The sequence below is a fragment of the Dryas octopetala genome, chromosome 6 (assembly GCF_963921425.1).
Source record: "Dryas octopetala chromosome 6, drDryOcto1.1, whole genome shotgun sequence".
In the NCBI taxonomy this organism is placed as follows: Eukaryota; Viridiplantae; Streptophyta; class Magnoliopsida; order Rosales; family Rosaceae; genus Dryas; species Dryas octopetala.
In genome coordinates, this window is record NC_141371.1 from 12,978,136 (window position 1) to 13,005,136 (window position 27,001).

The 27,001-nt window shown below is 35.5% G+C and overlaps 3 protein-coding genes across 3 annotated transcripts; 2 read left to right on the plus strand and 1 right to left on the minus strand.

Annotated features, from left to right (window-relative positions):
* The first annotated feature begins 1,879 nt into the window (after positions 1–1,879).
* LOC147282519 (Gibberellin-regulated family protein) lies at positions 1,880–3,337 on the plus strand. Its single transcript, XM_086247435.1, has 4 exons — positions 1,880–2,053; positions 2,608–2,676; positions 2,828–2,861; positions 3,064–3,337. Exons 1-4 carry the CDS (start codon positions 1,973–1,975, stop codon positions 3,243–3,245), a joined length of 366 nt encoding a protein of 121 aa, XP_086103561.1. The 5' UTR covers positions 1,880–1,972; the 3' UTR covers positions 3,246–3,337.
* Positions 3,338–5,721: 2,384 nt separating this feature from the next.
* On the plus strand, positions 5,722–11,614 carry LOC147282520 (AICARFT/IMPCHase bienzyme family protein). Its single transcript, XM_086247376.1, has 13 exons — positions 5,722–5,805; positions 5,909–6,086; positions 6,196–6,310; positions 6,734–6,809; positions 7,079–7,175; positions 7,323–7,425; positions 7,564–7,697; positions 8,316–8,493; positions 8,941–9,095; positions 9,716–9,925; positions 10,417–10,764; positions 10,886–11,012; positions 11,271–11,614. The coding sequence occupies exons 2-13, from the start codon at positions 5,937–5,939 to the stop codon at positions 11,420–11,422; spliced, it is 1,845 nt and encodes a 614-aa protein (XP_086103502.1). The 5' UTR covers positions 5,722–5,805; positions 5,909–5,936; the 3' UTR covers positions 11,423–11,614.
* Positions 11,615–14,645: 3,031 nt separating this feature from the next.
* LOC147282521 (uncharacterized) lies at positions 14,646–18,617 on the minus strand. Its single transcript, XM_086248225.1, has 5 exons — positions 16,332–18,617; positions 15,834–16,248; positions 15,668–15,751; positions 15,462–15,563; positions 14,646–15,359 (listed from the first exon to the last, which is right to left on the minus strand). Exons 1-5 carry the CDS (start codon positions 18,599–18,601, stop codon positions 14,646–14,648), a joined length of 3,585 nt encoding a protein of 1,194 aa, XP_086104351.1. The 5' UTR covers positions 18,602–18,617.
* Positions 18,618–27,001: the final 8,384 nt, after the last annotated feature.

Below are 27,001 nucleotides of genomic sequence, written 5' to 3' on the forward strand. Positions count from 1 at the left end.
TTCTTTGATTTTCTTGTTTCTTGGTCTTGGATGCTGCCTGGCATTAAGTTCACGAGAGAAAACGAACCTAACCCAAAACCCAAATGGCTTATGTAGCGGCAAAGACAGCATATCTCTCTCTCTGTCTCTCACATTTCCAAGAATAAATAAAAAGAAGAAGAAGAAGAAGATAGCAGCAAACAAAAGTAGTCACGGGTATTGAATTGGAGTATAAGAAAGGCCTCTTTTCAGCACTGCACTCCTTCCCCATGAAGACAAGCAGAGAAGTGGGTATGAGAGGTGAGTGTATGGTTTATCTATACATGTGTGCTTGTTTCATTCCCTGTTGCTTTTAGTTGTATGTTGGGCATTAACAGAAACCTAACAAGGACATGTGACTGTTTGTGCACATGCATGTGTGAGGTGGCATATATGCTATCACTTTCATAATACCATTTCACATGCATGACAATCAGAACAAGCTAGCTAGCTAGCTTAATTATTAGGGAATGAATGTATATATATAAAACCACTACAATATTATTGTTTCAAATCATGCATGGCAATATTCTTACCATCCTATACTTAATTTGATTATGTGGATAGGGAATTACTTGGAGACCTAGTCTATCATCAAGAGTATAATTATAGCACTTCATTAAATTAAGCAATGTTACATGAATTTAATTATCATAGATTATATTCATATGATTACATATATCTCTCCCGTAGATAGATTCTTCTATCACAGAAATGTGATTAATAATGTAATAAGTAAATGTGATATATACAAATAGTTTATGTATCAATTATGCTTATTCTTGTAACATAATAGAAAATTAAAGAAATATATAGACTTTACTCTTTCTTTATCAGTTACACAGTTACACTAGTATATACTTAAAAAAAAACTCCCACCCTTCAGACCAAAAAAACAAAAAAAACTTCCACCCTCCTCCTAAGAGATTAATTGTTGCTTACATATATAGTTCTCAACTTCTCATCACATGTGACTAGATCATAAAAAGACAACTTTTTCTTTTTGTCTTTAATCCTGTTCTTATTGCTGCTACCTCTGCCACATTTATCAACTGCAATTGAATATGGAATGCCTAAAAAGCAATTTTATATTTGACAAAAAAGAACGGACTTTTTTCTTCTAACTTATCCCACCAAAGTTTATCCTTGCGAAAATGTAAGTATGCAAGTATGCAAGTATGCAACCGAATTTAGAACTTACCTAATAGGCTAATACCGGCTGTCATACACGTTCTACACTCTGAAGCACTAGGATTGGCTATAAAACTTGTTCCTACTTGCTTCACGCACACCCAAAAGCCGAAGCCGAAGAGATGATCTTTAAAGAGTGTCTAAAGAGAGATCGATTAGCTTACTATTCTTGCACGAAATGTCTAAACTTGAGAGATTACTTGTGAATTCGAAGCCTTCCCTCACCTTTATTTATAATGATCACATGGCTCTGTCTCAATTCTATTGAACCATCTAGATCAAACTCTTTGTGAGTGGATCATTTATAAAGTTTGAATCATATCAAACTCTAATTTGTTAACACTAACTATATATATACTGTAAATTGATATATACTCAAATTCAAGTAAATTAGTAATTAACACACTGTACAAAAAGAGCCAAGAGAGGTAGTTGGTCATTTCCATCAGTGGCCTACTCTCTGCTCCTTTGCATGTTGAAAACAAACAAAGTTTAAAAATTATTGATATCTAGAACTCACGTGGCAGTATGGCACCACATATCTTTGTATGCATAAAGACATCCATAGAATTCTCCAAATGTGTGAGTCAGAGAGATATATGTACATACTTGCTTGTATATAAATAGCCCTATGCATGACTACCTATCTCCACCACCACTCAGTAAAACATATAGCTCTTTCCGATCTCTCTTTCTCTCCCTATCTCTCTAGGCTCTTCTTGAGTCATAATATATAGCTAGAGTAGTTTTATCTCCTTTTCTGATGCAGCAGGCAATGGCAAGTACACCAAGTCTTGTGATGCTCTCCCTTGTTATGCTTTTCTTTTCGATAGCTGAGAATCATGTAAGCAACATTTACTCTCTCTCTCTCTCTCTCTCTCTCTCTCTCTCTATGGTTTCTTTTGAATTTCTACAATAACATGCATTTCATTTATTTGTGTTGGGGATCAAAGAGTGCAGACATTATATATATATATATATAATATATGGTCATTTTCCATTTGTGTACATGCCTGCTTTCCACTATAGTAAGATTTGCATGCATGTTGGAGTCACCCTATGAAAATTCAAGTCAATTATAGACGTGTTTAATTAATTTCATGTTGTACTCAAATTGAACCAAGTGAATAACCTATTAACCCCTTAGTTCGATCAATTCCTTGGCGTAAATTCTAACAGTTGAAGCAAAGATAGTTGCAGTAGGAATAAGAACAAATATTAAAGCATACATTGTGTTATGATCAATTGACATTATGTATATACATGATTGAGTACTAGTCCATCTATGCATGTACATTATATGCTGACACTTTTAAATTGCATGTATAAATGCATTTTTAAAATTCTCCCTCTATCTTATTTATTCAGTTGCAAGTTTTTTCCTAAATATTGTTGCAGGCTACTACTACTACTACTACCATTGAAGCTCCAACACCACAGCCCCAAACCAGTAACAGCCATGCCATGGTGACATTTATAATATTCCACACCGCAACTCTTTAAATTAAACTAAACTGATCGAATTTTGGTGCTTAATTAGTTTTCAGATTGCTTAATTTTGTGTGTGATATTATTGAACTCCCAATTAAGTTAACCCTTTGTTTCTCTTGAATCTCAGCATGGAACCACTGAAGGCAGCCTTCAACCTCATGGTAAGGATCGATGTTAATTAATTTGACATGTATGGAGATTAATTGATTGCACATAAAACAGCCTTTGAAGCATGTTAATTATTCTGTTAAATGTTCTGGTTGTGCAGAACATATATATTTAGCACTAGTTTATTTATGTTATTGGCAAGTTCTTATGCAGACTAAAGTTTGATATATATACACATGCAATTGATGCATGCAGAGTGTGGTCCACGTTGCACCACAAGATGCTCAAACACACAATACAAGAAGCCGTGCCTGTTTTTCTGCCAAAAGTGCTGTGCCAAGTGCTTGTGTGTGCCTCCAGGCACATATGGCAACAAGCAGTTCTGCCCTTGCTACAATAACTGGAAGACCAAGAGAGGAGGCCCCAAATGCCCTTAGAACCCCCTTAGTTTGTGTACATATAATTTGATTGAAATAATGCTAATGTATCACATTTGGCTTTATCCATCATAAATCATTAGCCCAAGCTGCCCAACAAACTAAAACTTCACTGAACATAGTTTTACAAAAAGATTTTAGAGTGGAGCCTTTGCCCTACCCTGATCAATCCAATTTGAATAATCAGAACAACTCAAAGAAACAATGGTAAAGTATGTGTTACTTTCTTTTGTTATACAACTTATACCGGAAGGAATGAAACCTTTAACTTGTATTAATATTAACTCATCACCTTACCATCTTTTAGTATATTGTCAGATTAATTACAGTAACGGTCCCTGAATTATTACTTGTGTCTTACTTTAATCTTCAAATTTAATAATGTATCAAAATGTTCTTCAAATTGTCGTTCGTGTGTCACTTTGGTATCAATTTTGTTAACTTTTCTGTTTATTTTTCGGGAAAAATCAAAGTCCATCAATTCATCCCACCAGTTTCTGAGTCCAGGCCAAGCTCCAGAGCTCCAAGGCGAAATTGGGCCGTCTTATGTAAAAGGTCTGGATCTACAATATGTGGCCCAGGTCTGACTCGGCCTGATACGACCTCAGGTACCTGATTCTTGTTCGGTTTCCAACGAACATTTAATCCAAGCCGCATGTTCGGTTCAAACATGGAAGGCTGCCAGATAGAGCTAGGGCCGCATGTAGGCGGTTTGTCGACCACCATAACTTCTCTCTCTCTCTCTCCTCTCTGATTCCCACGTGGGCCGAGCCCGCTCCTTATTGACATCACTCTCGGTGATTTCCATATAAGAACATCAAGAATTGGGCTTAAGCACAATCATACTCACTCCCTTCGGCCATTGTGAGTATTGAGTCCATCTTTTTAGTCTAAAAAGGGAAAGGGAAAGGGAAAGGGAAAGGGAAAGGGAAAGGGAAGGGGGGGGGGGGGCTATTCAGACCACCCAAATGTGCTGAGTTGACCACCCCCTTATATTTTTACCTATTTTTGTCCATTTTGCCCCTGCATAAAAAAAAAAACTCACCCCTCCAATTTTGGCCGGCCACCACTTCCAGCCCTCCCCGCCACCCGATCTCCCTTCTCTCTCTCTCTCTTCCCTCTCTCTGCCATCTTCTCTCTCTCCCCTCTGTCTGCCTCCCTCCCTCACCGGACCACCATGGGTGGCCAGCGCGACCCCATAGACCTCCAGATTGGGGGTCACGCCGGCCACCCATGGTGGTCCGGTGAGGGAGGGAGGCAGACAGAGGGGAGAGAGAGAAGATGGCAGAGAGAGGGAAGAGAGAGAGAGAAGGGAGATCGGGCGGCGGGGAGGGCTGGATGGGTCGCGCGGGCGGCGGGGAGGGCTGGGAGTGGTAGCCGGCCAAAATTGGAGGGGTGAATTTTTTTTTTATGCAGGGGTAAAATGGGCAAAAATGGATAAAAATTTAAAAGGGTGGTCAACTCAGCACATTTGGGTGGTCTGAATAACCCCCCCCCCCCCCCCCCCGCCGCCCGGTCTAAAAATTTAGTATCACTCTCATAGGTGGCAGGCCTAAGAAATGAAGTGTTATGTGGGGTATTTAAGTCTTTTCCACCAATTTTGATTAGAATATTTTAAGAGCATAAAACAGGTCACTTCCATTGAGGATTCATCAAATAATTTTATTTAAGGAATTTCTCATGGGGCCTACTCCATATAGTATTTCAACGATCCAAATTATATATTTTTTAGGTATATATTCAAAGATCATCTTTGCAAAACATTAGACATATAGGAAACCATTAAGCTATCAAACTTGATCAAATAAATAAACGAACATAATATTTTTGATAAACACTAAAAATGGTGACTGTTTAATTAACGGTCAAATGATTTTCGATTAATCTAAATTTTTATAAGAACGATCATTTAAAGAAGATAAAAAAAAATAGACGGTTTCGATCATCAAAATATAATGTAGAGTAAATCCCACAAGAGATTCTTTAAATAAGCTTATTTAAGGGATCCATCAATAGAAGAGACATGTATATATACAGGGAGCTTCAAGTGTGAGATCCCATATTTAGTGTTAAATATGGGATGGGGCGGATGAGCCCACTCCATATAGTTTTTCAACAATCCGAATTATCTATTTTTTCGGCCTCTATTCATAGATAATTTTTGCAAAAAATTAGCCAAATCGGAAATTATTTGTCTATCTAACTTTGATAAAACAAATATACGGTTTTATCAAAAATATTTGGTTCGTTTATTTATTTGATCAAAGTTAGATATGCAAATGATTTCCAATTTGGCTAAATTTTTGCAAGGATAATTTTTAAATATAGACCTAAAGAATAGACGGTTCGAATCGTTGAAATACTCTATAGAGTGAGTCCTAATTATTTATGGGATCCCATATTATATATATATATATATATTTTTTTTTTATTTATCAAAAACAAGAAAACCCTTCTAGTCAAAGCCTCCCTCAACTCTACTATTGTTCTTTACTGTCTTTTGCTCTTTCCAGTTTTCACATAGCCGTTTGCCGCCGAAAGCCACCCACCCGCTGTCACTGTGAGTCTCTCTCTCTCTCTCTCTCTCACACACACACACACGCACACACACACACAGAGCTTACAGACATCTCTGTATCTGTTAACATATGGGTTGTGAATAGCTTTTGTAAGGAGCTGTTACAAAGAGAGATGCTTGGTCTTGGTCTGGCTGTTGTTGTTCCTGCGGCTACGACACCCAACACCGCACAGTCTTGCATTATTCCCCACACCAATCTTCTCCTTCTGTCCTCCTCCACCACCCAAGGAAGACCCAATTCTTCTTCTTTTTCTTCGTTCACGGTATGTCAATCCAATTCCAATTGACCTCATTTTCTCCATTTCTTTTTGTATATAAGTATATATATGCATGAATATAACATTAAATCCTCTCGCTTTTTGTGCCATACAGTCTTGTTCAGTCAGAAATTCATATATTCTACACTCAAGTTGTAGGCCAATTAAAGCCATGGCAGCTCAAGAGGTCCTTACAGTGCCAAACCCTGACTCTCAATCCCCTGCCTCCGGTATGCTTTTGTGTTTGTCCTTCTTAAATATTGTGTTTTCATATTAAATATATTTTTTTTTAAAAGGCATTATTTGGGTGCAAATTGCACACCAGCGCATAAAATAATTTTTTTTTGCAAATTATTCTTTAATGGGTTAAACCGTATTTTTATTTTCTTGCTATGGCATTGAACTGCTCGCTTTTCAGTTCTCAAGCCTGTAATTTGATTAACATTTTTTTTTTTTTCTGTAAGATCTCTAACTGAGATTGGACACTTGTAATTCAAGGGAGTTTCATATTTATATCTATGCTTCTGTTTGCATGTGTGTTATCTGGGTTTGTTCTTTCTTGCTTTCATTCTTTATCCCTCTTTTTATTTTTATTTATCCAATACTAGATTAAAGCCTAAGTTATGACTCATGTAATTTCTTCTTTGTTTCAGGTAATAGGCAGGCTCTGATATCACTGTCAGACAAGAAGGATCTTGCTTTCTTAGGGAATGGGCTTCAGGACTTGGGGTAAATTCAGAACCTTATTTCTTTTTTCACCAAAATATTGATACTTTTGCTCCATTTATTTGCGAATGCTCATCACTATATAATTTGTCCGTGTTATGCAACAATGGGAGCTCTTGTTTTACATAAATTCCTTTTTCTTATTATTCAGCTTGAAAATATAAATATCAACTGCATTCTTCAAATATAATAAATAATACCCTTTATCAAGTTTAAATGGTAAGTGTTATATGTTTGTCAATTGTCACGATGGTTGTTCTTGTAAACTGTAGATATAAAATTGTTTCGACTGGAGGAACAGCATCTGCTTTAGAAGGTGCTGGGGTGTCTGTCACTAAAGTGGAACAACTTACTTGTTTCCCGGAGATGGTATGTCAGTTCTTTCTTTTCTTTTTCCCCGTTAATTACATGACAGAGATTTTCTTAGCTTGACAAATTACATTATGAAATATTTGATATTTGGCTTATTAACTCTTTTATTTGAATCACAACCATGACTTTAGTTTTGTAATGCAGCTTGATGGTCGTGTAAAAACTTTACACCCTAATGTACATGGGGGAATCCTTGCTAGAAGAGACCAAAAGCATCACATGGAAGCACTGAATAAACATGGAATTGGTGAGTTGTGCTGTAAATTCTTTTACCATGCCTGCATGACCCTCTGCCTCTCCTCCTTCTCTCTCTCCCTCTCTCCTCTATTGCTCTGGTAGTGTAAAATGTGTTAACAATTAATTTTGCTACAACATTTTTCTACAGGTACATTTGATGTGGTTGTGGTGAATCTATACCCCTTTTATGATAAAGTTACTTCAACTGGAGGAATAGATTTTGAGGATGGAATTGAGAATATAGATATTGGTGGTCCTGCCATGATTAGAGCAGCTGCAAAGGTTGTTTACCTGAATTTAAATGCTAGCATAATGTTGGTTAAATTTATAAATCATACTAGGGTTTCCTGACCACTTGGCACATAGGCACTAGGTTTTAGATAATCCTTGCCCATCAACCAAATGTTTTGATCGAACTTATCATTTCATAATTCTTTTTTATTTTTTCCCCAGAAAAATGAGTCTGTTTCAACATGCTGGTTCTAATTGTTGCATATAACCAGTGGTGATGATCATTGTAGATGATGTCAGATTGATTACCAGCACCAATGACGCAGCAGATCCAGATTTATCTTGATTCTGCATTTGGTGTAGCTAGGAATGTTAAAAACATTTGATAGTATGGCTTGTCTAATGTCTCACTGCTTATAGGTTTAATGTGGTGCCATTTGATTTTGATTATTTTTTTTTACAGATTTTATAGGACTGTAGTGTCCAATAACTTTGAGAGAACCTCCTCACAGTGCACTAACTGCAGTGCCTTGAAAGGGATAAAAAGAAATCTGATGTTCCCATAATCTGCTTTCTAGCACAATCCTAATACAACCATTTATAGTTACTACATAAAATTGCTTCAATATCTTTATCTGATGTTCCAACTGAAATATGCTTGTTAAACAGAACCACAAGGATGTCCTGGTGGTTGTTGATTCAGAAGACTATCCGGCACTGCTAGAATTTCTCAAGGGAGACAAGGATGATCAACAATTCCGAAGAAAGCTTGCATGGAAGGCTTTCCAACACGTTGCTTCTTATGATTCTGCAGTTTCAGAGTGGCTGTGGAAACAGACTACAGAAGGTACTTTTATTTTCTTGTTTTTAGCTATAATTAGTAAGCCCAGCGTTATGACTCTTATGAGTGAGTTATTTAGTCTAACTTTACATTATATTTTATAAATTTGTATTTTAATTTTTAAGTAGACATTAGAATTAGAATTGACGTGCCAATAAATCAGGTAGATTGCAACAATCTTGTGAATTGCCAATTTGATATTCATAAAAGAATTATGGAATTGACCTTGAAGAGAGAACAGGGATATTCATCAGGTAGATTGAAATAATCTCTTGAATCACCAATTTGATGTTCATAACACACAATGAGTTAACTAGAAATGTCCTTGGATCAGAAGATCTGGGAGAGAGTGAGGGAGGGAGGGAGAGTAATTTCTCTGAAAACTTTATTCAATTGTTTGTGGATTCTGTTGCGATGGGCTATAGATTGACAACATTTTTAATTTTTTGGAAGATAAATTTCCTCAAAGCTTAACGGTACCTATCTTGCTCAAAAGTCCCCTTCGTTATGGTGAAAATCCTCATCAAAAAGCTGCATTTTATGTTGACAAGAGTCTTTCTGAGGTCAATGCTGGTGGTATTGCAACTTCTATCCAACACCATGGGAAGGTGAGAAAGACATCTTCCTTTATCTATTGAATTTCACTTAAAATAAAGCTTTGATAGGGATGAACTAGCATCTTTATTTATTTATCTATTTTGAATATTTAGCTGGCATATATATAATTTATTGATGAGAAAACCTTGATTTTTGTTGTGAAAATGTTGGCCAAGATTGGAATAAAAAACACACTAATTGAATTATTAAGTCTCATGTTATCTCTGTTGTTATGCACATCCAATTCATTGGTACTAGCATGTTGTTAAAAGGGAGTGAGTCCATTTACCATATTGGCATTCCAAAATAAATTACTGCTGCAAGTATTTGCATGCACTTTATATGTTGGAGCTTGATTATCAAGTTAATAATTGATTTAAAATGGTGTTGATATTTTTTGTATCCTGTATACTAATTTTACTTATGAGATTAACAGTAATTGAGTCCATCAATTGCATAGTCACACCAAGTACATTTATGTTTGCTCATACCCTAACTTGGATTCTTTGATACTCAGAATGTTAATTGGTGTGGGGGAAAATATTTGGATTCATCTTCATAAATAAACTTCCGATGCTATACATGTTAATCATATCTTGTACCCTTTCAACCTTTTACTTTCTGCATGCAGGAGATGTCATACAATAACTATTTAGATGCTGATGCGGCTTGGAATTGTGTGTCAGAGTTTAGGAGTCCTACATGTGTAGTTGTAAAGCATACAAATCCCTGTGGTGTAGCGTCACGTGATGATATACTTGAAGCATACAGGCTTGCTGTCAAAGCTGATCCAGTGAGTGCATTCGGTGGCATTGTAGCGTTCAACGCAGAGGTTGATGAGGTGAGTTGGAGTTTTCACAGCCTGACCTGGAATCTAAATAATAAAATTATCAAATTTTGTATGGCCTTCCCAAAATGCTGTTGGTTCAGCAAGCTTGTTGAAGTGCGTAAGAGTCTGGCACTGATGTCTTTTAATAAAAAAGGGTTATCAGTGAATCACTATTATATTATTTTGTTATTTTTACTTACTTTTGACTAAACGAAATTGAAAAAAATCACCTAAGATATACCCGAGCCCCATCTCAAACCTGTACCACTTGAGCCCTGACTCCAAGGGCTAAACCACTTTCTTTTCAATGAAAAGACGGAAGCACTTTCTGCACTTGCAAATGGGAAAATTTGAATGCCAACTGATTTAGTCTGAAAAGCTAGCACTCACCCTGTTAAACCAAGAAAAAAAAAACTAGTACTGAAGTTCAACTTGTTAATATATTTGCCTGTTTTGCTGTATTTCTCTATACCGATATAGGTCCTGTTTTTTTGTGTTTGTAGGCTCTTGCTAAGGAAATCCGAGAGTTCAGAAGCCCAACAGATGGTGAAACTCGGATGTTTTATGAGATTGTGGTTGCTCCCAAGTACACAAAGAAAGGGCTTGAAATCCTCTGTGGAAAATCAAAGACTCTAAGGATCCTCGAGGCAAAAAAAAATGAGAAAGGAAAGCTTTCACTTAGACAGGTCGGTGGTGGGTGGTTAGCTCAGGATTCAGATGATTTGACCCCCCAAGATATCCAGTTTAATGTTGTTTCTGAGAAGGCTCCCCAAGAAAAGGAGCTTAGTGATGCAGAGTTTGCATGGTTGTGCGTCAAGCATGTTAAAAGCAATGCAATTGTAATAGCAAAGGTTGTCTTTCTTTATTTTTGCTTTAAAACCCTCCTTCATTTTATTATCTTCTGATATGCTCTACTTTGATTGAACTGGTTGGTACTTTTGGACAAATATCTGATCCTTGACATTTTGGCAGAATAACTGTATGTTGGGTATGGGAAGTGGGCAGCCAAACCGTCTGGAGAGTTTAAGAATAGCCTTGAGGAAAGCAGGAGAAGACGTCAAGGGTGCAGCTTTGGCCAGTGATGCCTTCTTTCCATTCGGTAATTAGAAGCTCCTACAGTTACTGTTGTTTATATATTTAACAGTGGAGTGCAAGAGGAAGAGTACTTATGTGATAATTATTATAGTTTAGATCAAGTTAAAAGGTTTACTAATTCAAATGGAAATATGCAAAAATACATACAAACGTGAAGTCCCTCAGTCCTAAAATCTTTAATTTGAGCAATCTCTTATGCTGAATTGGAAATGCATGAAAGAGCCTTTATATTAATGTTAAATGATCCTTGTTTTACATGCAGCTTGGAAAGACGCAGTGGAAGAAGCATGTGAGAGTGGAGTTGGTGTTATTGCAGAACCCGGTGGGAGCAGAAGAGATGGGGATGCTATAGACTGCTGTAACAAGTATGGAGTTTCACTTCTTTTCACAGATGTGCGGCACTTCAGGCATTGATAACAATTTTTACCATCCAAAGTTTGTGTTGATTTTCATTTTACCACCCAGATGTTTATTTGTCTCACTTTACCAGTTATAACTATGCCTTGTGTCCCACTTTACCTTTCTCCAAACCGTTAAAAATGCTGATGTGGCAAGATGATTCTTGTTATTTCGTTCATTTGGACAAATAAATAAATTGTCCTAAACTCTAAAGATTGGTGATGTGGCACCTACATGGCCATTGTAGGCTTTTTTTTTCCTTATGTAAGTTGTCATGTGTAAAAAAATTAATTAAAAATATAATATTCTAAAACTAAAAAAAAAACAAAACCTATCTCCTTCCTTCCTCCCTCCCCTGCCTTGCCCCAAAAAAAATTCTCATATTTTTAATTTTTAATTTTTGTAATTAAATTTAATATTTTATAAAATATACGAAATCTTAATAGATTTTTTTGTCCAAGTAGACGAAATTGAATGAAGAGAGAGAAATATGCCTCTGTCATGTCAGCATTTTTTATGGTTTGAATGACAGAATGGACAAAAAAAGGTAAAGTGAGACACGAGAAATAGTTGTAGGTGGTAAATTGGGACAAATAAACATCTGGGTGACAAAATGAGAATTATGTCAAATTTTGAGTGGTAAAAACACAATTAAACTTTTTAAAAAACTCACGGACTACAATCTGGGAGATAACTTAATATTTGAATAACATAATTGATATTAATAAACTAAAGTAGAGAAAATGATTGACTAAGAGGAGTGACCCGTATACCAAAATATAGGTTTTAGTCCTAATCTTGGCGATGTACATAATAAAAAAAATTCCAAATTATACTTTTGGTCCCTATTGTGGGGCACTTTTCGCTTGGTCTATGTGGTTTAAAGAGTTTCAATCAAATCCCGGCCCTATAGTTTGCAGTCGAGTCCATATTCGTAAAATTATTTAATTTTGTTTTTTACGATTTGATGACATGATGGGTTCAACCTTTATGCAAAATTAGCAATTTAGCAAAATAACCATATGCATACTAATCTAGAGCCATTACGAGAAATTAGAAACTTTACGAATTTGGCTTTAATGGTAATTTAAATTATATTACAAAGATTTGATTAGAACTTTTTAAATTACAGAAACTAAAGTAGAAAGCAGCCCAAACTACGTGTACAAAAATGCAATTCATACAAAAACAAAAAAGCTGTTGTTTTGGTGCAACTTTAGCGATGAAATCCAAAACATCAACATTTGACAAAAACGTTAAAAAAGGGATCGTACCCTTGAGATGGCATGAGAGGTGATTGAAAATGTATTATATTTACGAAAGGTTGTTGAGTACGTCAAGGTTGAAATTATGCAACTTGACACTGATCGAGTTTTCATTATGAAATTAGAAAAAGAATATTACAAGAGAGTGAGCTAATGATGATGAAGCATTTCTTAAGAATAATGCTATATTTACCACATTCTTATACCATATTTTTATACCATCTTACGTGTTATTATTTTACTGGACAAAGTTTTTCTTTTTCTTTTTAGATTTTTGTTTTTATTTTTTAGTGTCCAATGCATGAATACCATGTAAGTTGCCACATAAGGTGGTATGAAATTATGGTATAAAAATGTGGGATGTCTAGCACTACTGATTTCTTAATCATCAATATTGAATGGAGTCCATTGTCATGCCCTTGGCCTTTTTGTCTACACTCTACTATTATATTAAGTAATCACCTCTCCAAGATTCTGGTTTTTTTTGTTTTGTTAGGTACTTAGGTTGCTTAATTATTAGATTCTACTATTTATGAAAAAAAAAAATTAGATTATAGTATTTGATTATTTTTTATATATATGTTTGACTTTGTGTTTCTTGTAAGAAGCCAAAAGAAAATTGAGTTTCATGTGCGCATGCTAAATATATGTATATAGTAAGCTTTTATTGAGTGATGTTTTAAATGAGGTATTTATTATTTATTAATCAACGTCCATGCGCGATCGCTGCTCCGTTCTTTAGAGTCAGGTCACCTCCCACTTTGCTGATCCATGCATAATATCATGAAAAATATTTTTGGCAACTACTTAATATCGCCAAAATCATTAATCATTGCATTGAATTCCTCTAAAAATAAAAGTTTGGAGGTCTGCCACTAAATAAGATATTGTTTCATAAAATTGGTTTTTTTTATAGATATTTTATTTAATGATCAAAATGTCCATATCTTATTTAGATATTCCTCTAAATAAGATATTGTTTCATAGAATTGGTCTGCCACTAAATAAGATATTGTTTCATATAATTGGTTAGTTGTTCTTTCTTTCTCCTTTCTTTTAGAGTCGTTTATTTCAGTTTATTGAATTTGGTACACGAATCTAAGAAATAATGTGATTTTTTTTGTTTTTTTTGAAAGAGGATTCTTTAAATATCTCATAAATAAGTAGGGGCTTCAAAGCTTGTTGTAGTTTAGGGGTGCGCAGGTTTGGAACCTTATACAAGGGGGTAGCGCGCAATGGCTTTCTCTGATAGGGGCTCGCTTCTTCAAGCTCCGATTGTTGCTTTTTATTTTTTATTCGAACTTAAAAACCTGTTTTGACAAAGGGAGATCGTGTGTTCACTACTACAAAAGTACTTATTCCTGGCGGAACTAAATCGCCAGGAATAACAATTTGCTGGCGGACAAATAGCTAAATCCGCCAGGATTATATAACAGTGGCGGATAAGGTATCCGCCAGGATTAAAACCGCAGGCAAAACACTTTTCCTGGCGGACAGATGTCTAAATCCGCCAGGAATATCATTTAACGCTGACAAGGCATTCAACTTTTCCTGGCGGATATATCCGCCGGCATTACTTAATTCGTGGCGGATATATCCGCCGGGATTAATTAAGTCGTGGCGGATATATCCGCCGGGATTAATTAAGTCGTGGCGGATATATCCGCCGGCATTAATTAAGTCGTGGCGGATATATCCGCCGGCATTAATTAAGTTGTGGCGGATATATCCGTCGGCATTGATAAGAAAATATATTAAAAAAATTCTATCCTGGCGGATACAACCGCCAGGATTACTGAATATAAATAAAAAAAAATAAAATTATATTTGAAATATAAAATAAATTAATTAATATAAAACATTTCAAATAATAATTATATACTAATAAAGATAAAATCTTTCAACTAACAATACATGTCAAATAATATTGTTTTATCAATAGAGATATGATAAAGTAGGCAAACAAAAATAATCTACTCAAGTCCAGCAGCAGAACCCGAACCAGAAGCTGAATGTGACCCTGATCCTCCCTGTGGACCAAACTGTCTCATAAATTCATCATCACCTAAATTGCCGGAAAGCAATCCGGAAAATCCAACACCCGTAGAATGATGTGACCCACCAGGAGATGGCTGAGAAGGTACCTCTGGCCGATACATAGGCATCTGCAAAGGTGACTGAGGCATAAATGGCATCTGGTACATAGGATGCATCGAGAACATTCCATAGGGGGAATGTGGAGGCTGACTCTGGCTAGAAGGCTGTGGATGCGAGCTCTGCGGGTGTGTCTGTGGCTGCATCATCACTTGCTGTTGATGCTGCATAAACATCATCATATGTTGCTGCTGCAATTGCTGTTGCTGCTGCTGCTGCTGTAGCTGAGTCTTTAACAGCTCAATTGCCTCCGCTTGGGCATCCTGCTTAGCTTGCATAGCCTCCTGCTTCGTCATATATTCGAGGCACTGTGCCTCCAAAAGTGCTTCTCTTGTCTTTGATGATCTCCGAGAAGAACTACTAGATTGAGCCCTAGCATAAGGCACCATTTCAGGTGTCACCCCATGTCCATAGAGCCGAACTCTATTTTTCCTCTCAGGACCCATCTCCTCAACATACACTTCTGTGCGAAGATCAGAAGTGTCATCCGCTCCAGACTTAACCCGTGACTCAACAGAATTCTCCATGGACATCTAATAAACAAATATTTAGATAAATTTGTAAGTAAAATTTAAGAACATATAATACACATTATAGAAAAAAAAAAAAAAAAAACAAACTAGTATAATACTTACCCCTCTCTCCTCCGATGGCACATCAATCCAACTATTGTCTTTGCGCGTGTGGGTGACACGAAAGAAAGTAACAGGATCGGGTTCAACTCCATTCTTCTTCTTCTAAAAATTTAAACCATTAAAAAAAAAAATTTAGAATATATTTATGTGCCCTAATTAAATAAAATTGTAACTCAATAAGATGAAAAAAAATTAACTATACTCACATAATCTTGCATTAACAGAGGATTAGCAAGCCAATGCAAGTCGTCGGATATTAACGGATCATTAGCATAAAACCTTGCATTAATCTGTGAAAAAGATGATGTAGAAACATTAGGTAAAAACTAATATTAGCGACATGATGCAGAAACTTAGTAATTGAATTCTTACATGTTTCTTGAACCATTCAGGAAATTCCTTCTTGCTTATCTCCATGATTTGTCGCCTAGTGAACCTTTCCCTTCGATGTTTATCTCTCAAAAAGTCCTCATGTTGCCTTCTAAAAGGGATCACTTCATCACAATTATCAAGAATGTATCTGTGGCATCGATTCCTATCATTTAGATCAAGCTCCACATTTTCACCTGAACCTAAATATTGGCCTGTGGAGTCAAAAATTGATAACCCACCACATATTCCACGTCCAATACCATCTGCATTTCGACCTTTACGATTACGACGAGTATCAACATCTCTAAGGTACATGGAACAGAAAGATAAACCCTCATCAACCAAATACCCTTCAGCAATAGAACCTTCAGGACGACTCTTATTTCGCACATACCGCTTCAATGTTTGCAAATACCTTAAATATTCAACATGAAAAAAAAATATTAAAAAATCAAAACTAAAATTAATGCAAATTAAGCATAAGGAAATGACCATTACCGTTCAATTGGATACATCCATCTATATTGAACTGGTCCTGCAATAGCAGCTTCATTTGCCAAGTGAATTGGGAGATGCACCATGACATCAAAAAATGAAGGAGGGAAAATCTTCTCCATCTGACATAAGGTCAATGCAATTCTAGAGTTTAGTTGATTGAATGCTGCCTCAGTTTCCTTCTTGCTACACAACTGTCTAAAGATAGCACTCAACTCTAGTAAAACCATAGTGACAGATTTGGGTAACACACCACGTATCGCAAGCGGGAGTAATTGTTGCATTAGAACATGACAATCGTGACTTTTCAACCCATTTATTTTCCTCTCATTCACATTCACACATCGAGACAAATTTGCTGAATACCCATCAGGAACCCGAATAGTAGACAACACTTTGCAAAATGAGGTTTTTTCTTCTTTGCTCAATGTGAATATTGCTGGGGGCAAAAATGTTTTATCTCCTTCTCTACGAGGGTGTTGACTATGTCTTATATTCAAAACTTCAAGATCTGCACGTGCAGCCAATCCATCCTTTGTCCTCTTCGCAATATCTAACAATGTTCCAACCACATTATCACATACATTCTTTTCAATATGCATGACATCGAGATTGTGTCTGATCAAAAGATGCCTCCAATAGGGTAGTTCAAAAAATATGCTTTTCTTTCTCCACTGACCGTTATTACTTCTAGAAATTGAAGGCCTTCGTCTTCTTTGTCCAACAGGAGCATTTTGGTCATGCTTTCCAAAAGTAAACCTCAAACTAGATAGTTGTTCAAGACATTGTAACCCATTCAACTGTCTTGGTGCCTGACGATCTTCTCGATGACCATTAAATGCTGCTTGTTCCCTTCGAAACCTATGCCCAATTGGTAAAAATCTTCGATGCCCCAAATAACAAATCTTACGACTCACAGGCAAATGTTCAGATACATTATCATCCATGCAATGCGGACATGCTTTATATCCCTTCGTACTCCATCCAGACAACATTCCATAAGCTGGAAAATCACTAATGGTCCATAACACAGCAGCCTTCATCGTAAAAGTTTGGTTTGAAAATACATCGTACGTGGTAGTGCCAACCTCCCACAACTCATTCAACTCATCAATTAATGGTCGCAAATACACATCAATGTCATTTCCAGGACTTCTCGGTCCTGGAATCAACAAGGACAATAATAAATTTGGTTGCTTCATACACATCCATGGAGGCAAATTGTAAACAGAAAGCACCACAGGCCATGTGCTATGGGCATTGCTCATATGGCCAAAAGGATTGAATCCATCACTTGCCAGCCCTAAACGCACATTTCGAATTTCTGACGCAAAGTCAGGGTACAAATTATCTAAATGCTTCCATGCTGGAGAATCTGACGGATGTCTCATAAACCCATCCTTGGGACATTCAGTTGCATGCCACCTCATATGTTCAGCAATATGCTTCGACATATAAAACCTCTTCAATCTCGATTTTAAAGGGAAGTACCACATAACCTTAGCTGAGACTTTCTTTCTAGAAGTATCATCTCCTTTGTTATCTTTATATCTTGATTTGCCACAAACCGAACATGCAGTCAATTTTGAGGTGTCTTTCCAATATATCATGCAATCATTGGGACATGCATCAATCTTCTCATATGTGAGACCCAACCCATTTATAAGTTTCTTTGCCTTATAACACGAGTCAGGCAAACAATCTCCATCAGGCAACATTCTTTTAACCAACTCTAGTAATGTAGTGAATAAACTGTCCGGCAAACTCCCTAAACACTTGATCTGGTACAATCTTACAACGGCCTCCAATTTCTTAAACTCTTGACAACCAGGATACAACTCTTGATCTGCCTCTTCAAGCAACTTGAAAAAACTTTCGGCCTCTGCTGGACGCCCATCCACGATAGTAGGTTGTGTCGATAACCCAACCTCTTCTTCCGTTACTGGTTGAACAAATATGTCATTAAGAAAATCATGCATACCATCCATCTCTCCTCCTACGTCATCTTCTATCTCCCTTAAATTTGGCTCTCCAATATTAGGCTCCCCATGATGCCGCCACCAAGCTTTTTTGTAATCTTTATCCATATCATGCCAAACAAGATGATCCACAATAGTTTGTCTTCCAAAAATATATCTATTGCAACATTTTTTACACGGACATTTGAATTTATCTGGCCCAACACCATTCGCAGCTGCTTGATCCAAAAACAAATTAATTCCATCTACGTATGCCTCTAACTGTCGCGGAATCGTCAACCAAGTCCTATCCATGCTTTACCTCTTAGATGAAAACTCTAGACCCTGACGCCTACAATCTTTCAATCCCTATCATGTAGGCGTACCTATTCATACCTATTAGATTAAATTCAAAAAATATTCAATAATAATTTATGATTATTTATATATGTCAAACAAATAAATTAAATTCACAAAATATTCACAAATAAGTTGTATGTTTGTTAATCTACTTAACCTTTTTTTTTATTTGAACTGTAACAAATAAATTATATCTACAAATAAGTTGTTCTATACTTATTTATCTAATTAACCCAAATTTTACAAATTTTCAGTCAATTTTATTTTTAATTTGAAATAGAACAAATGAATAAATTAAGTTCACTAATATGTTATATTTTTATTTATCTATTTAACCAAAAATTTGAATTTTTTTATTTCTCCTATTATTTTTATTTTTAACATTGATACATGAACACTAACATAATACTAACATTTTTTATATATACTATCCTAATAATTGTATGTTAGCTAAATAATTAATATTATACTCCCTACCCTAATAATATATTGACACTAACATACAATGCAAAAAATGAACACAAATCTAACATATACATATATATATATATATATCAATTAAATCAAGCATCTATAATTTTTAACATATCTAACATATATTAACATATTTCAACACATCAACATATAAAAAAAAAAACATCCAAGCTAGTCATAGAAAAACCTTGTTGCAAAATCCAAATCAACACTTAAATCTTGCTGTACCAAAATCACCACTTATCTGGCCTGCAAAAAAAAAACACAAAAAATCACATATATAACAATAATGAAAATGGATATACAAAACCCTAAATTAAATATAACCACTTATCAAATTCGGCATATCAAATTAAATATACAAAAATCACATATATCACCACTTATCAAATTCGGCATACCCCCAAAGAATTCAAGAATGAAGTGGATCTTGGCCTCTGAGACAAGAAATTTGAGAAGATTTGGATAAACCTAACAAATTATAAAACAAACTTAATTAACAAAATCTGAAAATAAAATCAGAAATAAGAGAGAAAGAGAGAGAGAGATTACCGAAGCTTGGTGGGGAGCGTGGACGTGGAGCTGCAGCTGAGCGCGGTGGTGGCAGATGAAGGAAGAAGAAAGATGGAGGAGATGGAGGAGATGAAGGAATCGGCGCGAGCTAGGAAGAAGAGAAGGGAAAGAGAAAAAGAGGAAGAAGGAGGAAATGCGGCGCGAGGAAGAAGAGAAAAGAAAAGAGAAGAAGAAAGAGGGATTAGGTTAAGCACTCAATCCTGGCGGTCCAAACCGCCAGGATTAATCAATCCTGGCGGACCAATCCGCCAGAAGCAAGTCAAAAAAAATACCCCCGCGCCTCACTCATTCCTGGCGGTTTGGACCGCCAGGATTAATCAATCCTGGCGGTCCAATCCGCCAGGAATGAGTGAGGCGCGGGAGTATTTTTTTTGACTTGCTCCTGGCGGATTAGTCCGCCAGTATTGATCAATACTGGCGGAATAAACCGCCATAATTGATTAATCCTGGCGGATAATATCGTCCGCCAGGAATGCTTAAGCATTTGTGGCGGACACCTCTAATCCGCCAGCATTGTCCGCCAAGAATGCACCTTTTTGTAGTAGTGGTTATTTATTAGACCAAATAATCATTAGTTTTAAATAAAATAGCTTGATTTGAATATAATTATTATAAAAATTAGATGAATAAAAAATTATGCAGATATCTAAATAGACAAATACATTACTTCACGTAAGCACTAAAATGATTTTCATTTAATCAAATGGTTAAACATTTTTTATTTATCTAATTTTTTGCTAGAATCATTATCAAATAGAGACTTTAAAAATAAACGGTTCCGATTATTAAATTATGTACTACAAAATATGCTCCACAATGTATTCCTTATATAAAGTTATTTCAGGGATCTCTCAATATAAGTTCTCCATATATATACATACATATATAGGGAAATTTTTCAAATAACGATGTCTTTACTTTAAGAAAAATAAGAACTTCTTCTTTGGACCTACAATTTATTGATCAAAATGTTCATATTTTAAAACATTATACAAAGATCACCCTCGCAAAAATTTTTAAGTTAGGACTTAGATGTTCTTACTTTAAGATAGCTATATAGAGAAAACTTATTAGGCGAAATCCTTTTTATAACTTTATAAGAACAAAAAAGGATCTAGTGTGGAACCAACTCTCAATGCGAGTCAATCCTTCTTCGTTATATAAAAAGTCAATTAAATCTGAATTTATTTAGTTATTTAAATAATGTAATGGTTTTTCAGTTTTTCAAATTAATTTAATTGGTCTATTCTGAATTTTATATATTTGTAACAATTAAGATTTTGACATGTATATTGACACATGTTCATTTATTCAACAGCCTATACACTTCTTTCAAACTAATTTACATATGCAAAGGTTCTAGCATCTAAGTGGGAATATCTTGTGATGGGATTCATAAATAAATCAATATATTTTCAACTCTATTTAGTAATAATATATATATACATACAAGAATGCTCTAAAACTAACTAGTTAGTAAGTTAATACAAAACTAACCACTATGTTGGGCCCATTGTACAATGTAATTTAAAAATTTGAACCGTTTATTTTTTAGGCCCTACTTCAAAAATCATTCCTGTAAAAAATCTTCAAAATCGGAAGTCATTTAGTCATTTGATTATAATAACAACTATTTCTATACTTTTATCGAAAATACTGATCGTCTATTTATTTGATCTCAATTAGATGACTACATGATTTTCGATTTAGTTGATTTTTTGCAATGATGATCTTTGAAGTAGGGGCTAAATAATTAATGGTTCGGATTATGAGATTAGTGATGTGGTGGCCCCAAAAACATGATTAGCTTCGTATTAACTTGCTAACTGGTTAATTTTAGAGCACTCCTTTTATATTTCAAGGCATGCATGAGCACGAGTACTCGGTAGTTGGTAGTTGGTAGTTGGTACCAAAGTGTTTACATATGCTTGTGACTTGTGTACGTAGAATTTTCAAGTTCCCTTCCAAGGCATATTCCAAGCATATTCAGCTACGCACACAATGGCAAGCAGCCACCGTGGCCTGCACGCCATGGCAAATTGGCATATGCTCAATTCTATTCTCTTGTCTAACTATATAAGTCAAAGTTGAAAGTTTGAAACTCATAAATTAATTTTGAAAATTAATTACTTAAACAGAAATGCATGCTATGCAAATGAAAGCACCATAAACCAATATTCTATGAGTTTCCATCAGTCACCATGTTTTAAATTATTTCCATATTTTCTTGATGCATGTGTGTGCTGTGTCCAGTGATGGTCCTCCAGTTTTGGGCTGCTCTTTGATGTCCACATGAATTTTGTTTGATGTCTTTCTCAAATATATCGTCCAAAAATTGGAGCGATTCTGAGAATCTAGTCATTAGTTTATATTTCTGCCTCAGGTGTCATATTCATATACACTTTGTTTTACACTTTCTTATGAAATTTTTTAGAATTAATTATCTCCTACTACATGACAACTTTTATATTTACCCTCAACTATACATATTGTTTAAACTTAACAATAGCTACTTTTCGTATTTTGGGGCCAGCTGTCCTTTACTAACCCACATTTAATATTTATCTTTTTCTTTTCCAGTATAGTTTGTACGTTATTTGGCTCTGTTTTTAGAGTCTCTATATTTCCAAATCTCACAAGCTCCAGATCTCTCTTTATGTGCTTGATCGAAGCCTGATCGAAGCATTCTAATGGATCTGCTCCGAGCTTGATCAAAGCCTTCTAGATCTCAAAGCCTTCTAGATCTGCTCTGACCACTCCGACTTCTCCTTGATTGAGGATGATCACAGCTTGTGGTACGTAGACTCTTACTTTGATTTCTTATCAGTAAAAGGTTTTTGATTAAGCTTAATTTATGAAACTGCAATTTCTGGAACATTGCAAGTGAACTGAAACTGCAGTTTATTGGAGTTACAGTTACTAACTGCAGTTTCAGAAATTGCAAATGAACTAAAACTGCAGTTTATTTGAGTTGCAACTGGAGTTGCAACTGCAGTTTCAGAAACTGCAAATGAACTGAAACTGCAGTTTATTTGAGTTGCAACTGTAGTTTCAGAAACTGTAGTTTATTTGAGTTGCAACTGCAGTTTCAGAAACTGCAAATGAACTGAAACTGCAGTTTATTTGCGTTGCAAGCTTGCAGTTGTAGTGTAAGTGAAACTTCAGTTTCTGAAACTGCAGTTTATTGGAGCTGCAGGCTTGCAGTTGCAGTTACTAACTGCAAGTAAAACTGCAGTTTCTAAAACTGCAAAGTGAACTGAAATTGCAATTTGTGAACTGAAACTGCAGTTTTTTTGGAGTTGCAGGCTTGCAGTTGCAGAACGATGCTTGTGAGTGAAGATGAACAATTGTCGATTTAGTAAAGTTGAAGAAAGAGATCGATTTGGCAAAGAAAAGAAGAAGATCAGTTTTGGGCTGTTTGTGTAGTTGGTTTGGTTGTGATGCGTTTCTTTTAGAAGGTATCCGCATGTTATATTTTGGGCTGGTGGATAGTGTCCGCAAGTTAATAAAAATAGATTGAGTAGTTTTGATTAATATTTTACTTTGTTAGTACCTTATAAATAATGGACTCAATTTTTTATCACAAAAAATGTACGTTGTAAGCATTTAAGGAATTACCCAAAAAGACAATCAAATTTTTGGCAGCAATTAATTTTTGTGCTCCAGGACCAACATGGTTGTGGCTAGGTGAGGTTAGCTTGTTCGAATGAGAGCAACAATTTTTGTATTTTAATTAATTTGGGGAAAATACACTCATGCCCACCCCTCCCCAACTGCATTTGGATGGTCTCTCACTTTGTCTTTAAAGAAAAAATTGACTCACATTAATTACTCTCTAAATTATGATTTTGTTGTAAGTCCAACATTCATTTATATCAAAATTGAGCATTGTGAATCAAATTTTAACAAAATGTTTGAAGGAGTTGAACGGAAAAACCCCATATCACAACAAATTAAATTGTATAGTGGTGTAACTTTTCTACTAATTTTATATATAGTGGTAAAAAAATGGGTGAATTAAGAAGTAAAACCCTTTATAATGTAGTCTATTTTAAGTGTAATTTTTCTGACATCCCTCTCACAGTAAAAGAAATCAGCCATACCCAATACATAAACTGTGCATATCATATGGCTTTCAAATCCTACTCCCTCAGATTTCTTGATTCAGAAGTATAATGATATTAGGAACAGGGCCTTATATACTAAAGTGGATTTTGGATCAATTGTTAGTTACTATATTGCTGGGCAACAAGCTAGGGAAAGAGAAGATACATGAATATAAACCAATATATTCTTACATTAATTTCAAATAATCATCTGAACAAGAAACATATATATATATATATATATATATATGTGTGTGTGTTCTGGATGATGCTAATATCATAGAACAACACCCACCTTGTTGTTGCATGGTGAGATTAAGGAAGAAGCAAAGTAACTATAAAGAGAAAAAAGCCCCTCTAAATTCTCAAATAACCATTTTAAGTAATATACCCTAAAGTTGATGAATCATGATGTTGATCCTCATAAACCTTCAAAAACTCTCAAGATTGAATGATAGCATTCAAGAAGACCCTTTGGTCTCCTCTCTCCCCAAATCTTACCTTTTCAACCATGCATAGGAGGAGATTTGGAAATCTTGATGACTTGAACTCCACGGTTTTGATGACCCAAAGCCTTGAGCTGCTGAAGATCTGCGGCTACTTCTGACCTTTTGGTGGTTTGGAGGGGAAGAACAGCAGCTGCTGCTGCTTTGTTAGTGGCCTCTGCTTTGCGAGGGTAGAAGAAATCAGTGGGGAAGAAGTTGTATTGAAGGCCCGCCATGGAAGAAGAGTAGGAAGCTTTAGCCAGCTCTGTAAAATGTAAACTTGTGTTTGTTGGTTTGGACTTTGGAGATCAAAGACTATTTTATCACATGCTTTGTTGTGCACCTAATACTTTGGGTTTTATAGTGGCAGTTGCTCTGCAGTTTCAACTTTCAAGGTGTTTGTTGGGGAAAACAAGGGCAAGGTAATGGAGTAGTTTAAATCACACTGTGGGCCTTGTTTGTGGGCCTTTGTTTCAGATTATTTAGTTTCTGTGGGCCTTTGTAAGATAGTTTAGTTACTGTGTGCTTTCTTTGATAATTTCGTTGTCTTTACACTTTCTTAAGGAAAATGCTAGGTGTACCATTTTCACAATTTATTTTGAGGACAATGTAGAAAATCTTGATGTTGATAACAGTTACACAATTACATAATTTATGATTGGTTGATATTTTACAGAGATGATCTTTAAAGAGTGATCTAAAAAATGAACGGTTTTGATCATAAATCTACACTATAAAATAATGTAGTTTTAATTAATTAGTATGAGATTAGTATTAGCAGAGATTCTGAATCTGTAATTCTACATACATACATGCACATATCTCATATGCTGATGCACTCATGCCTCATTTATAACGGCATACCTTTTAACAAAGGATCAAAATAATGTTTTAACCACTATATTTTTTTCTCTTTTCACAAGAAAGAAAGAAAGAAACCACTAGATTTTGTTTTAATGAATATGATTTTATGGAAGGCATGTAACAGGGCACATCTTCTATATAAGCAAGAACACAGGGTGCCACGTAGGGGTTGGTTGAAAATATCTTCTTCGAAGAATTCAAATCCTTAATGGATGGTGGATTCGTTTTTATTGTACTACGTACTTTAACAAATCGGGTTTAATTTGGAAGGGTCACTCAACCATGGTTTGATGAACCTAATATTATTTATACCTCATAGTCTGTGATTAGCCAATGCAGTCCATGAATTGACTATCTAGCTTCCATTCCATTCCGACATTAGAAATAGAATTGAAAGAATAACAAGCTAGCTAGCTAGATATATCAAAGAAAGAGAATGAAGGCCGTTGTACGTAGCTGCCATATTTTTCTTCCTTGTGTCAACCTTGTGTGTGCTACAACAACAGCAACAAGTAGTTGCAGATCCTCAAGTTGATAGATGGAACCAGGTTGCCACCTCTGCGAAGCTAGAAGGAGCATGCCAATATTTGCCTCACAATTCAGGATTTGTGCATCTCTAGCCTCAACAATAACCCAAAAACCAAGCTTATGGGGTTGGCCTACGTAGCAATTAGCCTTGCAAAACAAAATGCATCGGACAACCACTTAACCCTACGGGAATTGAATGCCAACTACATGTATAGTCCAGGCTCGCCAGCAAAAGGGGGGGTTTCCAAATGTTAGCATAATTGCATTGACGCGATTAGGAAGATTGAAACCTCGACTGCTGCAATAGTGTCCAATGAATACTTCGAATACAAAAATGTGAACAAATGGATGAATGAGACAATTGCTTATACCAACTCCTGTGATCATTCACTAGTTAGCAACGAAGATAAAACCATCATGGCACCCAAGAACCAATTCTTACGCCAGTTATGCGAAAATGTAATCGCCATCATCAAGGTCATGCTTTATGAGGAGTGATCCATCATATCCTCCATAATTGTCTTAATTTGTCTCAACTTCATTTGGCTACCAACAATGTAACAATAAAGGCTTAATTGGAACAATATTAATAGTCCTCAAACATTTTCACCATTCTTTTTGAATAATTTGAGAAATTTTTTTGTCGTTAAGAATATTAAATTTTATTTATTTATTTTAGTAAAGGGGCCTAAACCCAACAAGGGTGGCCCTGACCATTTCTATAAATGATTATAGATGTCAAATTTTGTTAATGATTATAAATGATTCTACAACACAAACAATTCCGACTCCTAGACCCAGCTACATATCTAAGAGATTATATATATCTTCTTAGCAGGCATTGAAAATTGGGCTATATCTGTGGGGAGTCCAGAATTACAAACACGCTTCAACATTAGGAGAAAAAGGACACCGACTTCAACATTAGGCTTAATTTTACATTTCATGATGAGACCATAAATTTTAAGAAATTGAAATTGTTGTTTTGAAGGCGATAAGCTCTTATATTCTCAATCACAAGAAGAAAGATTTCAAATCATAATTGGACTCTTCACCTTTTTGTGTTTGTTTCTTTATAAAAAACTCGAACTTGAAAAGTAAAGAAAAATTCTATAGAAATACAACGATCCATATTCTGGTAATTAAGTAGTACCCATCTCCATGTGCATTTACATGCAATACAATCCATTAAAAAATAATAACCGAGCGTAGTACAAAAAGAAATAAAAACAATTACAGAATGTTTTTTATAAAAAGAAAAGTGTCGTCCAATTGGAGCATGATCATTAATTTATATGTTCAACCTTAATTTGGCTACGTAGGCA

Bases quoted from the DNA above. Each gene is read 5' to 3' on its own strand.
- LOC147282521 (XM_086248225.1), bottom strand. From the start codon at position 18,601: ATGGATAGGACTTGGTTGACGATTCCGCGACAGTTAGAGGCATACGTA. The intron at 16,249-16,331 runs GTAATGGTCATT...TGAATATTTAAG, and splicing joins TGGATGTATCCAATTGAACG to GTATTTGCAAACATTGAAGC. The intron at 15,752-15,833 runs GTAAGAATTCAA...TCTTTTTCACAG, and splicing joins CTGAATGGTTCAAGAAACAT to ATTAATGCAAGGTTTTATGC.
- LOC147282519 (XM_086247435.1), top strand. From the start codon at position 1,973: ATGCAGCAGGCAATGGCAAGTACACCAAGTCTTGTGATGCTCTCCCTT. The intron at 2,677-2,827 runs GTGACATTTATA...CTTGAATCTCAG, and splicing joins CCAGTAACAGCCATGCCATG to CATGGAACCACTGAAGGCAG. The intron at 2,862-3,063 runs GTAAGGATCGAT...TGATGCATGCAG, and splicing joins AGGCAGCCTTCAACCTCATG to AGTGTGGTCCACGTTGCACC.
- LOC147282520 (XM_086247376.1), top strand. From the start codon at position 5,937: ATGCTTGGTCTTGGTCTGGCTGTTGTTGTTCCTGCGGCTACGACACCC. The intron at 7,426-7,563 runs GTGAGTTGTGCT...ATTTTTCTACAG, and splicing joins ACTGAATAAACATGGAATTG to GTACATTTGATGTGGTTGTG. The intron at 8,494-8,940 runs GTACTTTTATTT...ATTTTTTGGAAG, and splicing joins GTGGAAACAGACTACAGAAG to ATAAATTTCCTCAAAGCTTA.